This window comes from Saimiri boliviensis, chromosome 14 (assembly GCF_048565385.1).
Source record: "Saimiri boliviensis isolate mSaiBol1 chromosome 14, mSaiBol1.pri, whole genome shotgun sequence".
In the NCBI taxonomy this organism is placed as follows: Eukaryota; Metazoa; Chordata; class Mammalia; order Primates; family Cebidae; genus Saimiri; species Saimiri boliviensis.
The window spans coordinates 42,235,730-42,251,988 of NC_133462.1; the positions used below are offsets into that span (position 1 = coordinate 42,235,730).

General features: G+C 52.3%; 1 protein-coding gene across 15 annotated transcripts in view; it reads right to left on the reverse strand.

The window, feature by feature from the left end:
* The window catches only part of ANKRD24 (ankyrin repeat domain 24), a 42,891-nt gene that overhangs the window by 439 nt on the left and 26,193 nt on the right, over nt 1–16,259 (reverse strand). For 12 of the 15 annotated variants that reach the window (XM_010349477.3, XM_074384781.1, XM_010349476.2 and 9 more), the window contains 11 exons: nt 15,352–15,380; nt 14,395–14,475; nt 14,161–14,268; nt 12,113–12,151; nt 11,928–12,026; nt 9,348–9,420; nt 8,993–9,111; nt 7,256–8,845; nt 3,504–3,671; nt 1,158–1,283; nt 190–255 (listed from right to left, as the gene is read on the reverse strand). In XM_010349477.3, coding sequence (XP_010347779.1) covers nt 190–255; nt 1,158–1,283; nt 3,504–3,671; nt 7,256–8,845; nt 8,993–9,111; nt 9,348–9,420; nt 11,928–12,026; nt 12,113–12,151; nt 14,161–14,268; nt 14,395–14,475; nt 15,352–15,380 — 2,498 coding nt within the window. Of the gene's footprint in view, nt 1–189; nt 256–1,157; nt 1,284–3,503; nt 3,672–6,405; nt 6,524–7,255; nt 8,846–8,992; nt 9,112–9,347; nt 9,421–11,927; nt 12,057–12,112; nt 12,152–14,160; nt 14,269–14,394; nt 14,476–15,351; nt 15,381–16,259 lie in introns of those variants that run through there. The other 3 variants (XM_074384783.1, XM_074384780.1, XM_074384784.1) reach the window with 3 other exon arrangements.

A 16,259-nucleotide genomic window follows, 5' to 3' on the forward strand; every position in this document is an offset into this window, starting at 1 on the left:
TCCTCAGGCCCCTCCACCACTCCCACAGACCAAGCCAGCCAGGAGGGAAATGCACAGAGGCAGGCTCCAACATGCCATGAACCTCTCCCCAGGACCAGCCTCCCACTGTACAGAAGGGGAAACTGAGGCCGAGAGAGCAACAGTGGCACACCCAAAGCCACCCAGGCACCTGAGAGCTAGGCCACTCACCTGAATGGCGTACAGGAGGTGGCTTCTGTACAAAGCCACCACGCTGGAGTGGTCCCTGGCAGCTTCCTGTGGGTGTGAGGGAGGGGTGCTCAGAAAAGGAGGACCACCTCCTTGCTGAGGAAAACACACCAAAAAGCGCCCTTTGTACCCCAAGCCTGTATTTTGATGGCATATACCAGGCAGCAGCCGGCTGCTAAAATATGGAAGTATGGCTGGGCACAGTAGCACATATTTGTAATCCCAGCACTTTGGGAGGCTGAGGCAAGTGGATCACCTGATGTCAGGAGTTCGAGACCAGCCTGGACGTGGTGAAACCCCGTATTTACTAAAAATACAGTAATTTCCCAGGCAAGATGGCTCATGCCTGAGTGCACCCTACCGTCCCCACCGTTCCTGAGTAGCTGGGGACTGCAGTGAGCCAAGATCTTCCCACTGCACTCCAGCCTGGGTGAGGGAGTGAGACCCTGTCTCAAAAAAAATAAAGGAAAGGCCGGGCGCGGTGGCTCAAGCCTGTAATCCCAGCACTTTGGGAGGCCGAGGCGGGTGGATCACGAGGTCAAGAGATCGAGGCCATCCTGGTCAACATGGTGAAACCCCGTCTCTACTAAAAATACAAAAAACTAGCTGGGCATGGTGGCGCGTGCCTGTAATCCCAGCTACTCAGGAGGCTGAGGCAGGAGAATCGCCTGAACCCAGGAGGCGGAGGCTGTAGTGAGCCGAGATTGCGCCATTGCACTCCAGCCTGGGTAACAAGAGTGAAACTCCGTCTCAAAAATAAAATAAAATAAAATAAAATAAAATAAAATAAAGGAAATATTTCCTGGCCACACTGAGCACGTGACGTGTGCCCCACCTGCTTACCCCAGCCCCCTCTTGGGATTCCCACCTGTGCCAAGCTGGTTGGTAAATGTTTATCTGGACTCCTCTACCCTGATGGTCCTCTACCCCCTGCCCAGCCCAGCCCTTACCTGCAGCTGCTGCTGTAAACCCTTCACCTGGTCACGAAGAGCCTCCACCTCGGGGGTGGCCAGGGCGGCTGGCTGCTCCTTCAAGGCCTCCTTAAGACTGAAGACTTCTTTGGAGAGTTCTGTGATCTGAGGGTGGGGGGGTTGTCAGCGGTCACCCTCAGCCCAGGGCTGGGGGCTGGGGACCTCTCTCAAGCTGCAGGAAGAGGCCAGGGAGGAACACTTTCGAGGGAAGATCCCATCCCTGGGGTTAGCAAACTCTGGCCCGAGGGTCATGCCTGGCCCACAGCCTGTTTTCTTTTTTTTTCTTTTTATTTTTTTAAATAGAGACGGGGTTTCTTCATGTTGGTCAGGCTGGTCTTGAACTCCCGACCTCAGGTGATGCACCCACCTCAGCCTACCAAAGCGCTGGGATTACAGGCGTGAGTCGCCACATCTCTTAAAGCTTCAGTTTGCTCATCTGGAAAATGGGGACGAAAATACTTTCTGAAACCAGGTGTGGTGGCTCACACCTGTCTTCCTAGTATTTTGAGGCTGAGGCAGGCAGATCGCTTGAGCTTGGGAGTTTGAGACCAACCTGGGCAACATGATGAAACCCTATCTCTTAGAAACAAAAATGAAAACAAACAAACAAAAAACAGACTAGGTGTGATGGCTGACGCCTGTAATTCCAGCACTTTGGGAGATCGAATCACCTCAGGTTGGGAGTTCGAGACCACCCTGACCAACATGATGAAACCCCGTTTTTACTAAAAATATAAAAATTAGCAGGGCATGATGGTACACTCCTGTAATCCCAGCTACTTGGGAGGCTGAGGCAGAAGAATCACTTGAACCCGGGAGGCGAGGTTGCAGTGAGCCGAGATCATGCCACTGCACTCCAGCCTGGGTGACAGAGACACTATCTCAAAAAAAAAAAAAAAAAAAAAAGAGCAGCTAGGTGCAGTGGCTCACACCTGTAATCCTAGCACTTTGGGAGGCCAAGGTGGGGGAATCACGAATTCAGGAGTTCAAGACCAGCCTGGCCAACATGGAGTAACCTCCACCCACCACCGTCTCTACTAAAAATACAAAATTAGCCAGGCATGGTGGCCCATGCTTGTAACCCCAACTATGGGGGAGGTAGAGGTGGCAGGAGCTGAGATCATGCCCTTGCACTCCAGCCTGGGCAACAAGAGTGAGATTCCATCTAAAAAAAAAGCTTTCTGGCTTTTAGGGTTGCAGGAAGATGATTAAAAATGGTAATGTCTGAAAAAGCCCCAATCTAACAACTGGAGACTGCTGTTATCATCATTAGCATTATTTAGGAACAAAATGTGGGAACTTGGGTACAAATCCAGCTGAAAGACTGCATGGCTGTGTGACCTTGGGCAAGTGACTTCACCGCTCTGTGCCTAAGTTTCCTCGAATGGAGATAATAAAAGCACCTATATAATGAGATCTTAATGTGATTAAATGCATCAAGTCCACAGGGCCTGGCATGCAGTAAGCACTCAACAAATGTAACTGTGGGGATGGATGTGGTGGCTCACACCTGTAATCCCAGCCCTTTGGGAGGCGGAGGTGGTTGGATCACTTGAGGTCAGGAGTTTGAGACCAGCCTGTCCAACACGGTGAAACCCCATGTCTACTAAAAATATAAAAAATTGGCCAGGCGCAGAGGCTCACGCCTGTAATCCCGGCACTTTGGGAGGCTGAGGCGGGTGGATCACGAGGTCGAGAGATCGAGACCATCCTGGTCAACATGGTGAAACCCCATCTCTACTAAAAATACAAAAAGTTAGCTGGGCATGATGGTGCATGCCTGTAATCCCAGCTACTCAGGAGGCTGAGGCAGGAGAATTGCCTGAACCCAGGAGGCGGAGGTTGCGGTGAGCTGAGATTGCGCCATTGCACTCCAGCCTGGGTAACAAGAGCGAAACTCCGTCTCAAAAAAAAAAATAAAAATAAAAATAAATTAAAAAAATTAAAAAAAATTAGCTGGGCATGGTGGCGCGTGCCGGTATTCCCACCCACTTGGGAGTCTGAGGCAGCAGAATGACTTGAACCCAGAGGTTGCAGTGACCTGAGATCGCGCCACTGCACTCCAGCTTCGGTGACAGAATGAGAATCTGTCTCAAATAAACAAATAAAGGTCACTGGTTATAATTAGTAGCTGGAACAGCAGCCTGTGTGTGTCTGATTTGTCAGTTGCTGAAACCAGGTCCCCTTTTGTTTCTAAGCTTCACTTTCCCTTCTGGAAAATGGGCTGATTTCGCAACACCCTTGCAGCGGGGACCTTTGCAGATTGCCCCCAACCTTGGCTGAGTGGACGTCTCCCGGACTAAGTGTGGGAGAGGGGGCACCCACCTTCTTGTCCTTCTCCTTGGCCTTGTCCAGGGCCTCCTGGGCCCGGCTCTGGGCCTGGCGTGCTCTTTCTGCCTCGGCTCGCAGCCCCCGTAGCTGCTGCTCTGCTGTGGCCAGCTGCGCCTCAGCCGCATGTCGCTCGCTCTTCATGAACAGGGCCTCACGCTGCACCTGTGGCCCAAGCCCCCGTGTGACTCTCAGGACACCCAACGATGCTGGATCCCAGAATGCTTATGACCCTTCTACTTTGTTCTTTTGATTTTGGATTTTTTTTTTTTTTTTTTTTTTAAGGCAGGGTCTTGTTCTGTTGTTCTGATGTGATGGCTCACTGCAGCCTCAACCTCCCAGACTCAAATGATCCTCCCACCTCAGCCTCCCAAGTAGCTGGGACCACAGATGCATGCCCGGCTAATGTTTTCTTTTCTTCTTTTCTTTTTTTTTTTTTTTTTTGTCAGACTGAGTCTCGCTCTGTTGCCCAGGCTGGAAGCAGTGGCACAGTCTTGACTCATTGCAACCTCCTCTTCCTGGGTTCAAGCGATTCTCCTGCCTCAGCCTCCTTAGTAAGTGGGAGTACAGGCATGTGCATGATGTCTGTCTAATTTTTGTATTTTTAGTAGAGATGGGTTTTCCCCATGTTGGCCAGGCTGGTCTTGAACTCCTAACCTCAGGTGATCTGTCTGCCTAAGCCTCCCAAAGTGCTGGGATTACAGGCATGAGCCACCATGCCTGGCCCATTTTCTTGCATTTTTGGTAGAGATGAGGTTTGGCCACGTTGCCCATGCTGGTTTCGAACTCCTCGGCTGATGTGATCTGCCCACCTTGGCTTCTCAAATTGCTGGGATTACAGCTGTGAACCACTGCACCTCGCCTGATTTCATTCTTTTTAATCTAGTGGACTCTGATGCTGTGGTTTTGGTTTTGGTTTTCCTTTGTTTTGAAGTGGAGTCTCACTCTGTTGCCAGGCTGCAGTTCCATGACATCATCTCGGCTCACTGCAACCTCCGCCTCCCAGGTTCAAGTCAATCTCCTGCCTTAGCCTCTTGAGTAGCTGGAATTTGAGGTGTGTGCCACCACACTCAGCTAATTTTTTGTATTTTTAGTAGAGATGGGGTTTCGCCATGATGGCCATGGCTTCCCAGAGGGCTGGAATTACAGGTTTGAGTCCCTGCATCTGGCCTTATTTTTGTTTTCTTACCCCAGGGAATATTTTTTAACACTGATGAGGGACCTTGTGAAATTAAATCAGACGTAGGCCAGGCACAGTGGCTCATGCCTGTAATCCCAGCACTTTGGGAGGCTGAAGCGGGCAGATCACTTGAGGTCAGGATATCGAGACCACCCTGGCCAATATGTTGAAACCCCATCTCTACTAAAAATACAAAAATTAGCTGGGAGTGGTGGTGCACACCTGTAGTCCCAGCTACTCGGGAGGCTGAGGCAGGAGAATCACTTGAACCCAGGAGGCAGAAGTTGCAGTGAGCCGAGATTGTATCACTGCACTCCAGCCTGGCAACACAGTGAGACTCCATCTCAAAAAAAAAAAAAAAAAAAAAAAAAAAAAAAAAATCTTAAATCAGAGGTGGTGGCTGGCTCCTGTAATTTCAGCAACTCACACTCCAGCCTGAGTAAGAAAGTGAGACCCCCCATCTCTAAAAATAAATAAATAAAAATCAAATAAACAAAATGAGATCCAAAATCTCTGCTCAGTGGGCGTGCAGTGGCCCACACCTGTAATCCCAACACTTTGGGAGTTCAAGGTGGGAGACTGTTTAAAGCCAGGACTTTGAAACCAGCCAGCCTGGGCAACAGAGCAAGACTCCACCTCTACAAACTAAAAGTTAAAAAATTAGTTGGAAGCCAGGTACAGTGGCTCATGCCTGTAATCCCAGCACTTTGGGAGGCCAAGGCGGGTGGATCACCTGAGGTCAGGGGTTTGAGACCAGCCTGGCCAACATAGTGAAACTCTGTCTCTACTAAAAATACAAAAAATTAGCTGGGCATGGTGGCACACACCTGTAATCCCAGCTATTCGGGAGGCTGAGGCAGGAGAATCGCTTGAACCCTGGAGGCAGAGGTTGCGATAAGCCAAGATTGCACCATTCCACTCCCAGCCTGGGCAACAAGAGCAAAACTCTGTCATAAGGATAAAAAAAATTAGTTGGATGTGGTGGCACATGCCTGTAGTCTCAGCTACTTGGGAGGCTGAGGTGGGAGGATCACTTGAGCCTAGGAGTTTGAGGCTACAGGGAGCTATGATCATGCCACTAAACTCTGGCCTGGGTAACAAAGCAATACTCCACCTCTAAAAGAAAAGATATCCCTACTCATAACATCCTCCTTGCAGAATGATCGAAAGTCTAAAAATGATCATAAGAGGATTTTTACAAGGTCAAAATAATCAGCTAGAAAAAACTGCAGGGTCAAAATGACCACCAGAGAAAATAACATTAGGTAAAAACAACAGGGAAAACAAACACCCAGTTCACTGCTTACAAAAACATTGTGATCATTGACCCCTGGCCTCACACCATAGACACAAGCTACAGACCAGTTGCAGATGTAATTGTGAAACTAAGAGAATAATGATGCTAGAATAAAACCTACAAGAACATCTTCATGACCTTGAGATGGAGAAAGGTTTTATAAACAGACCCTGAGAAGCAATAGTCATTAAAAAAAAAAAAAAAAAGATGGGGTCAAAAGGGCCAAAGAGTGTCAAAAACAAAAAACAAACAAACAAAAAACATAGGTTGGGCACAGTGGTTCACACTTGTAATCCAAGCACTTTGGGAGGCTGAGGCGGGCATATCACTTGAGCTCAGGAGTTTGAGACCAGCCTAGGCAACATGGCAATGCCCTGTCTTTACAAAAAAATAAAAAGTTAGACGGGCATGGTGGTGCACACCTGTGGTCCTAGCTATTTAGGAGGCTGAGATGGGAGGAATGCTTGAGCCCAGGAGGTGGAGGTTGCAGTGAGTTATGATTGTGCCACTACACTCCAGCCTGGGTGACAGAGCCAGACCCTATGTGAAAACAAAAAGAAAGAAAAGGAAGGGAAGGGGAAGGGAAAGGGGAAATGGGAGGAGAAGGGAGGAAAGGGAAAGGCAGGGAAAAAGAAAGAAGTAACGGAGGGAGAGAGGGAGGGAAGAAAAAGATAAAGGAAGAAAGAAAGAGAAAGAAAGAGAAAAAAAGAAATTAAGAAAGAGAGAGATGGGTCAAGGTACTTTAAAACACAGGAGAAAAAACAAAGATTTAAATTTTTCTTAAAAAGAAAGAAAGAGAAAACACAAGTGTAAAATCTCAAGAGATCAGGATGGCTGCAGGGTCAAACGTCTGTTCAAGGCCAGGGATGGTGGCTGATGCCTGTAATCCCATCACTTTGGGAGGCCAAGGAGGGTGAATCATCTGAAGTCAGGGGTTCAAGACCAACATAGTGAAATCCCACCTCTATTAAAAATACAAAAGTTAGCTGGGCATGAAGGCAGGCGCCTGTAATTCCAGCTACTCGGGAGCCTGAGGCAGGAGAATCACTTGAACCCGGGAGACGGAGGTTGCAGTGCGCTCAGATCGCACCACTGCACTCCAGCCTGGGTGAAAGAGTAAGACTGTCTCAAAACTGTCTTTTTTTTTTTTTTTTCCATAAAATAAGATAAAATAAAGTCTGTTCAAGTAAGACTGATGGGATCAAAACACCCGAGGGCTGTGGGGCTAAAATAGGCTACTGCGGGCGCGTGGTGGGGGCCGGCCCTCCTCACCTGGAAGACCTCGGCACTGGTCTTCTCATGCCGCCGTCCCAGCTCCTCCAGCTGCCCCTCCAGCTGGGCCACGTTGGCCTGCAGGGCGCCCACGATGCGCTCGTGCTCCGAGAGTGCCACACTGCACACACGCTCACGCTCCAGCTCTGCGCGCAGCCGGGCGGCCTCCTTGCCAGTGGCCACCACCTCCTGCTCCAGACTGGCTGCCCGGCCACGCAGCTCCAGGGCTTCCTCCTGCAGCCGGCGGTGCTCAGAGGCTGGCACCACGGACTGGCGGAGGGCCTCGGAGGCCTCCCGCAGGTCTGCCAGCCCCTGCCGTGCCTCCTCGCAGGCTGACGCCAGCTCAGCCACCCGGGCCTCGGCCGCATCCCGGGCCCGGCCCAGCTCCGCGGCCGCCGAGCGCTGCTGCTCCCCCGTGGCCCTGGCAGTGGCCAGCTGCTCACGCAGCACCTCCAGCTCCCGGCTCTGCTCCAGCCGCACCTCCTCCCGCTGCGCCAGCTCCGCCCGCAGGCCCCGGGCATCCTCCTCCGCCAGCAGCCGGCTGGCCCGAGCCTCATCCAGGCTGGCCGAGGCCGCCTCCAGCTCCCGCAGGCGGGAGTCCCGCTCTCGGAGGTCCTCCCGGGCCTGTTCCAGGGCCGCCCGCAGCTGTGCGGTGTCAACGCCGCTGCCGCCGCCCCCGCCAGCCCCGCTGCCCTCCGCCTCACGGACACGCTCTCGCAGCCGGCCCGCCTCGGCCTCCGCGGCCTCACACTTCCCGAGGGCCACCTCCAGCTCAGCGGCTGCCTCTCGCTCCCGCTGCCGGAGTGCCTCCTCCAGGCGGCGAATCCTGGTCTCCAGCTCGACTTGAAGCTTTTCCGAGGCCTCTGCGGCACCAGGATGTAAGACGGGTCCAGGAGAGACTCCTGGGGCTGTGGCCTCTACCCCTGTGTTTTCCGCACCTGGGGTATGGACTCCCGTGGCCTCCATCCCTGTGGCCCTAGAGCTGGTGGCTTCCATGTTTGTGGTCCCAGTGACTGGGGGCTCTGCTTGCCCAGCACCCACTTTGTAGGCTGGCATTTCTGCTTCCTCTGCTTTTGTTTTTGTGGTCACCACTCCCGTGGCCTCTGTGCCTGTGGCCTCCGCTCCTGTGGGCTCAGTTTCTATATTTGATTCCTCTTCTACGGTCTCCATGTCTCTGACCTCAGCCCCCGTGGGTTTCGATTCTGTGGCCTCAGCTCCCGTGTCCTCAGCGCCTGTGGATGAAGCTTCCATAGTCCTGGCTTCCATTGTTTCATCTCCTGCAGCCTCCTCATCTGTGGTCTCAGCTCCATTAACTTTGGTTTCTGGAACCACTGAGCCATTTAGCTCCATGTGGGTTGGCCCGTTTTTGGTGGCTGTGGCTCCAGCACCCTCATTTTCCCCCCAGGCTGCCCCCTCTTCTCTGGGAAACTTCAGTGTCTCCTGCTGCCTCAGTGCCTGCAGGGCCTCAGCGTGCTGCCTGCGAAGCTGGTCAAACTCGGCCCGGAGAGAGTCGTAGAGGGCAAGAGGGATGACCTCAGCCGGACCTTCCACCTCCATCTGTGTCTCATCCTTTTCAAAGTTCTCCAGGATCTGGGGAGTGGGGTGGGGGGCAAGAGTCCAGTAGGGGTTGATGTCACCATGGGGATACAGGGTGGCCTTGTCACCTTCCCTGCCCACCCTGACCTCAGGGAACCAGCCCCAGGCCCTCAGATCTGTCCCCAGCCTCACTTTCCCCACCTGGACCTTCTCCATCAGTTCCTGGTTCTGTCTGGTGAGTGCAACCACCTGCTCCTGCAGTGAGGCCAAGCGTTCCTGGGCTGATGGGCTGAGCTGCCTGGACAGCAGCGCCTCGGCCCCTGGAGGGGGACACAGAGTCAGGCCCCAGGGGACCAGGCCACAGGAGACAGGAGCTGTAGGGCTAGAGTGTTGGATCAGGGTCCCCAGGGCAGGCTCAGCAAGTGGAATTTTAAGAATGGATAAGTACAAACCTCCCCCCCAGCTTCAAACTGCCCCACACCTAGAGGTCCAGGCCTCGTCTCCCAGGGCCCCAGGGATAAGGTGGGCAGGAATGTGTGGGGAGGTGGGGGCTCACCTGGAAAGTCAGGCAGCTCACCCTCCTCATCCTGCAGGGTGGCCACGTCATAGCTGGTATTCTCCCGCTCATTCTGGGGGTAGGGAGCAGAGTCCAGCTCGGGGTTCTGCTCTCAGCCCCTGTGTGTCCCCACCAAGACACAAGTGTGGACTGGGCCGTTCACATATGTGTATGTCCCCCACGAGCACCAGACGGCTGCATTTGGCCCACAAGGACTCAGTAAGCACCTTCTATGTCCTTTGCCACCCCCGTTTTTTGTTTTTTTGGAGCCAGGGTATTACTCTGTCAGCAAAGCTGGAATGCAGTGGTGTGATCATAACTTATGGCAGCCTCCAGCTCCTGGGCTCAAGTGATCCTCCCACCTCAGCCTCCCAAGCAGCTGGGACTACAGTTGTGCAACATCACACCTGGCTAAATTTTAATTTTTTATTTATTTTTATTTTTTACACAGAGATGAGGTCTCACCACATTGCCCAGACTGGTCTCCAACTCCTGGGTTCAAGGGATCCTCCTACCTCAGCCTCCCAAGTAGCAGGGTTGCAGGCGTCCACCACCACACCTGGCTACTTTTTGTATTTTTAGTAGAGATTGGGTTTCCCATGATGGCCAGGCTGGTCTTGAACTCTTGACCTCAGATGATCTGCCCACTTCGGGCTCCCAAAGTGCTGGGATTACAGGCGTGTGCCACTGTGCCTGGCCTTGTGCTTGAGTTGTAGTCTGGTGTGTGTGTGGTTGTGTTTTCTTTCTTTTTTTATTTTAAAAATCTGGTTATCCAGTTTCTGTGGAAATGGTTGTGTTTTCAATGCATCTGTAGATTTGTGTGATTGTGTATATGACTGTCTATATGTATATATGTTTACATAATTATGTGTTTTCAGAAATACTGGTGGTGCACAGTGGCTTATACCTGTAATCCCAGCACTTTGGGAAATGGAGGTGGGAGGATCACTTGAGGCCAGGAGTTTGATACCAGACTGGGCAATGTAGTGAGACCACATCTCTCCAAAAAGAAAAAAAAGTAGCCAGGTGTGGTGGCACACACCTGTGGTCCCAGCTACTCAGAAGGCTGAGGTGGGAGGATCACTTAAGTCCGGGAAAGTCAAGGCTGGAGTGAGTCACGATGGTGCCACTGCACTCCAGCCTGGACAACAGAACAAGACCCTATCTCAAAAAAGAAAAAAAGAAAAAGAAAAGGAAAAGAAAAACTTGTTGCACACGTATGCATTTGTGGGTGTGTTGTCTGTGTGTGTGGCTGTGCGTTGTCTGTGCGTGGGAAGGGCTCACGTGCAGTGCGTGTGTGTGTGCGATGACACATTCTCGCATGTGTTTCCTGCGTCTCTGTGAACTGTGTCTGTGGTGTGCTCGCTGTTACCCATGCTCCGTCATGTGCATGGAGAGTGGTCATCCATCCCTGCGTGTGCGCGTGTGCTTGGAGAAATGGCCTTTCTGGGGCCGGGCGTGGTGGCTCGTGCCTGTAATCCCAGCACTTTGGGAGGCTCAGGCGGGTGGATCAAGAGGTCAAGAGATTGAGACCATCCTGGTCTACGTGGTGAAACCCCGTCTCTACTAAAAATACAAAAAATTAGCTGGGCATGGTGGGGCGTGCCTGTCATCCCAGCTACTCAGGAGGCTGAGACAGGAAAATTGCCTGAACCCAGGAGGCAGAGGTTGCAGTGAGCCCAGATAGCGCCATTGTACATAGCCTGGGTAACAAGAGCGAAACTCCGTCTCAAAAAAAAAATACAAAAATTAGCCGGGCATGGTGGTGCGTGCCTATAAACCCAGCTACTGGGGAGGCTGAGGCAGGCAGGAGAATTGCTTGAACCAGTGGAGCAGAGGTGGCAGTAAGCTGAGATCGCATCACTGCACCCTAGCCTGGGCAACAAGAGTGAAAGTCTGGGATAACATGGGGAGAAATGCCAGATGTAGGTGACAGGGGGATGAATGCAGCAAACCACATTGCCATGTGTGTACCTATGTCACAATCCTGCGTGATCTGCACATGTACCCCAGAACCTAAAGTACAAAAAAAAAAAAAATGAAACTCCATCCCCTGCCCCCGAAAAAATACAAAAATTAGGTAGATGTATTGACGTGCACTTGTAGTCCCAGCTACTCGGAGGCAGAGGCAGGAGAATCGCTGGAACCTGGAAGGCAGAGGTTGCCGTAAGTTGAGATCATATCATTGCACTCCGGCCTGGGTGACAGAGAGACACTCTGAGGAAAGAGAAAGAAAGAAAGAGAGAAAGAGAGACAGAGAGAGAAGAGAAAGAGAAAGAGGGAGGGAAGGAGGGGAAGGGAAGGAAGGAAGGGAGAGAGAAAGAATGAGAGAGAAAAAAAAGAAAGAAAAGGGAGGAAAGGAAGGAAAGGAAGGAAAGGAAGGAGGGAAAGACATGACCTTTCTGTGTCTGCACATTTGTAAGTGTGCATGGGTGCATGTGACCATGGCTTTGTGAGTACACATCTGGTGGGCGTGTCTGCATGTGTGTAAGGCTGTGTGTGCACTGATATGGCTGTCTTGCTGCTGCAGGAGAGAAGCTTCCCCACCCGGCCCCAGCCCAGCCCCGACACTGCTCCTACCTCCAGCAGGGACAGCCGGCTCTGCAAACTCTCTACCTCCCGTCCCAGGCTCTCCTTCTCCTCCTGTCTCTCTGCCAGTAGCTGCTGCAGTTCTTGCACCTGGGAGCAGCAGTGGAGACTCAGCTGCCTCTGGAAGGAAAGGGTGGGCAGCGGGAGGGCCGGCTCCGCCCCACCTTCCAGCCTACCTGTCTCTCCAGGCTGTGCAGGGAGCTGGCCTCCGGGGACTGACAGGAGAAGCAAGGACAGGGGGTTGGATCTGGGCAGGGGATCTCCCTGCCCCACCTCCTGCTTCGTAGCCTCCATTCCATGCACATTCACTCACTCCATGTGCAACTATTGAGCACGTACTGCATTCTACCTGCTCACTCATGACTATTTATTGAGTGCCTGCTGTGTACCAGGCACCAATCAGCCTGCTCAGTCATTACTAAGTATTTACTAAGTATATAGCACTTGCTATATACGTATTGGGCACCATTCATTCCTATTTATTAAGTGCCTATTTTGTGCCAGCTATTGTTCTGACCTTTTGCTCAGTATTTATTGAGCACCTACTGTGTGTCAGCATGCACCATTCTGACCAGTCATTCATTTCTAAGTATTTATTGAGTGCCTGCTGTGTGCTGGTATGCACCATTCTGGTCATTCATTACTAAGTACTTATTAATCACCTGCTGTATGCCAGGCACTGTTCCATTCAGTCATTCACTCATTCAACAAGTTTGTTGTTTTGTTGTTGCTGAGACAGAGTCTTGCTCTGTTGCCCAGGCTGGAGTGCAGTGGCATGATCTTGGCTCACTGCAACCTCTGCCTCCCAGGTTCAAGCAATTCTCCTGCCCAGCCTTCTAAGTAGCTGGGATTACAGGTGCCTGCCACCACGCCCAGCTAATTTCTTTTTGTATTTTTAGTAGAGACGGGGTTTCACCGTGTTGGCCAGGCTGGTTTTGAACTCCTGACCTCAAGTGATCTGCCCGCCTTGGCCTCTCAAAGTGCTGGGATCACAGGTGTGAGCCACCACACCCAGCTAGAAAGTTTCTACTGAGTGCCTCTTATGGGGAAGATCCTGGTTTTGGCCATTCATTCATGTATTTGTACATTCATTCATTCACTCACCTGAATAGACATTCACTCAATAAATATTGATGACACCCACATTGTGACCCAGGCACCATCAGCCATGCCTGCCCTGGCAGACTCAGTCAAATTCGGGGACACACATAAAATAGATGCATGCCCAAGAGCAGTAAGTGCTGAAAATGGAAATACAGAGGCCAGTCACGGGGGCTCACACCTGTATTCCCAGCACTTTAGGAGGCCACGGTGGGTGGATCCCCTGAGGTCAGGAGTTTGAGACCAGCCTGGCCAATGTGGTGAAACCCCGTCTCTACTAAAAATACAAAATTAGCCAGGCACGGTGGCGGGCTCCTGTCATCCCAGCTACTTGAGAGGCTGAGGCAGGAGACTCCCTTGAACCTGGGAAGCGGAGGTTGCAGTCAGCTGAGATCACGCCATTGCACTCCATCCTGGGCGACAAGAGCAAGACTGTCTCAAGAAAAAACCCCAAAAAACAAAACCCAAAACACCCAGGTGTGGTGGCTCACGCCTTTAATCCTAGCATTTTGGGAAGCCAACGTCGGTGGATCACAAGGTCTGGAGTTCGAGACCAGCCTGACCAACGTAGTGAAACCCCGTCTCTACTAAAAATACAAAAATTAGCCGGGCATAGTGGTACGAGCCCTTCATCCCAGCTACTCGGGAGGCTGAGGCAGGAGAATCGTTTGAACCCGGGAGATGGAGGTTGCAGTGAGCTGAGATCATGCCATTGCATTCCAGCTTGGGCAACAAGGGCGAAACTCCATGTCAAAATATAAAGAAGTATAATCAAATAAATAAAGCGAACTAGCGAGTTGGGGAGGGGTTTACAGTTTTAAAGAAAGTGGGTACGGGAGGTGTCTTTGGCAAGAGGCCTATTACATGAAGTAGGTGAGGGTAAAGAGCTGTGGGGACATCTGAGGCAACAGCATTCCAGGCAGAGGATACAGCCCGTGCAAAGGCCCCAGGGCAGGGCCACACCTGGAGTTAAGGAACAGCGAGGAGGCCCGGGTGGCTGCAGCAGAGTGGGGAGGGAGAGAGAGGGAGGAGGGAAGGAGGACGGAAAGTAAAGGGCATCTTCCTGCATGCATTCACCCCACCCAGGCTTGGCCCCATGCCCGAATCTCCTCGGCCTCCTAACCTCCTGCTGCCTCCGTTCCTTGTGCTGTTCCAGGCCCCGGATCTTCTGCAGGAGGCGGCCCCTCTCCTGTCGAAGCCTCACGATCTCCTCGTAGGCATCTTGGTCATCCTGCTCCCCTCCCCGCCCACTGTCTTAGACAGGGCCTAGGGCTGCCCCATCCCAGGTCTGAGTCAGAGCTCCTCCCCACGCCCGGGGGCTTCCCGCTCCTACTCCCATGCCCAGAGCATCTCTCACCGGCACAGGGATGCTGGCGGGAGGTGGAGGCGCCTTCCGTTTCTTGGGGGCCCCCTGCTTTCCGTGGCTGGACATAGAATTCTGGGAAGGGAGGGGAGAGAGGGTGAAGGGGGTGGATCGGAGGGCCATGCCAGCCTCCCCTGCAATAAACCAACCCAGCCAGCCCAGCTGTGTCCTGACTTCTGTGAACACTGACCCAGTACCTGCCTCCTCCCTCTTCCTTATCCCAGCATAAACGCAGACAAGACCACCTTACTGTAAGTTCCCGATCTTACTCTTCACTCTCTGCCTCAGTTCTTTCCCCAGCTAGACCACAGTGCCCTCATGTTTTCACTCCTCTGTGGAGCAGAGATGCTTTAAAACTAGGAGGGGGCAAGGTGGGTGACTCACACCTGTAATCTCAGCACTTTGGGAGGCTGGGGCGGGTGGGTCACTTGAGGCCAGGAGTTCGAGATCAGCCTGGCCAACATGGTGAAACCCTATCTCTACTAAAAATACAAAAATTAGCCAGGTGTGGTGGGTGCCTGTAATCCCAGCTACTAGGGAGGGTGAGGCAGGAGAATCACTTGAACTCAGAGGGTGGAGACTGCAGTGAGCCGAGATCTTGCCACTGCACTCCAGCCTGGGCAACAGAGATAAAAACAAACAAAAACGGAAAGAAGGGAAGAGGCCAGATCTGTTTCCTTCCCTGAAGACACCAACCCTCAACAACCTCAGTCCCCTCTGCCCTCCCACCCCAGCCCCACAATTTGGTCCCCTCCCCCTAGTATTCTCACCCAGTTCTAGGAGTTAGGCTGGGTATGTTGCCGCCACTTGGTGGCAGCATACCCTGAAGGCAGCATTCTTTCCAAACTGGTTTTCCCAGGTCTAACTTCTCTTCTCACAGAGCTTGGGGCAGGGGAGAAGTTAGTGTGGATGCAGGGAAGAGGGCCTCCTTCACTGCTTAGGGGTCCATACCTGAGATGATGCCTCGCCTGAGTCATCCTCTGGGAAGGCGGGGGAGAAAGGGAAGCAGGGTCAGGCATTCTGTTTCCAGCCCCAGGAAGGGCATTGGTGGGCCCCAGGGACTTGTAGGAGGCTCCTGATTTCCCCAAGAATTGGGACATTTAAGGTAGAAACCTGGCACTTGGGTAGAGTGCTGAGGGGGGACTTGGAACTGTTAAAAAGAGAGGACAGCTGGGCACCGTGGCTTACGCCTGTAATCCCAGCACTTTGGGAGGCTGAAGTGGGCAGATCACTTGAGGTCAGGAGTTCCAGATCAGCCTGACCAGCATGGTGAAACCCCGTCTCTACTAAAAGTACAAACCAGGCTGGGCACAGTGGCTCACATCTGTAATCTCAGCACTTTGGGAGGCCAAATCGGGCAGATCACAAGGTCAAGAGATTGAGACCATCCTGGCCAACATGGTAAAACCCTGTCTTTACTATAAAAACAAAAATTAGCTGGGTGTGGTGGCAGGAGCCTGTAGTTCCAGCTACTTGGGAGGCTGAGGCAGGAGAATTGCTTTAACCTGGGAGGCGGAGGTTGCAGTGAGCTGAGATTGCCACTGCACTGCAGCCTGGTGACAAAGCAAGACTCCATCTAAAAAAAAGAAAGAGGACAGGCCAGGTACAGTGGCTCACACCTGTAATCCCAGCATTCGGGGAAGCCGAGGTGGGTGGATCACCTGAGGTCAGGAGTTCAAGAACAGCCTGGCCAACATGGTGAAACCCAAACTCCACTAAAAATGCCAAAATCGGCCAGGCGCAGTGGCTCACACCTGTAATCCCAGCACTTTGGGAGGCCGAGGCAGGTGGATCACGAGGTCAAGAGATCGAGACCATCCTGGTCAACATGGTGAAGCCCTGTCTCTACTAAAAATACA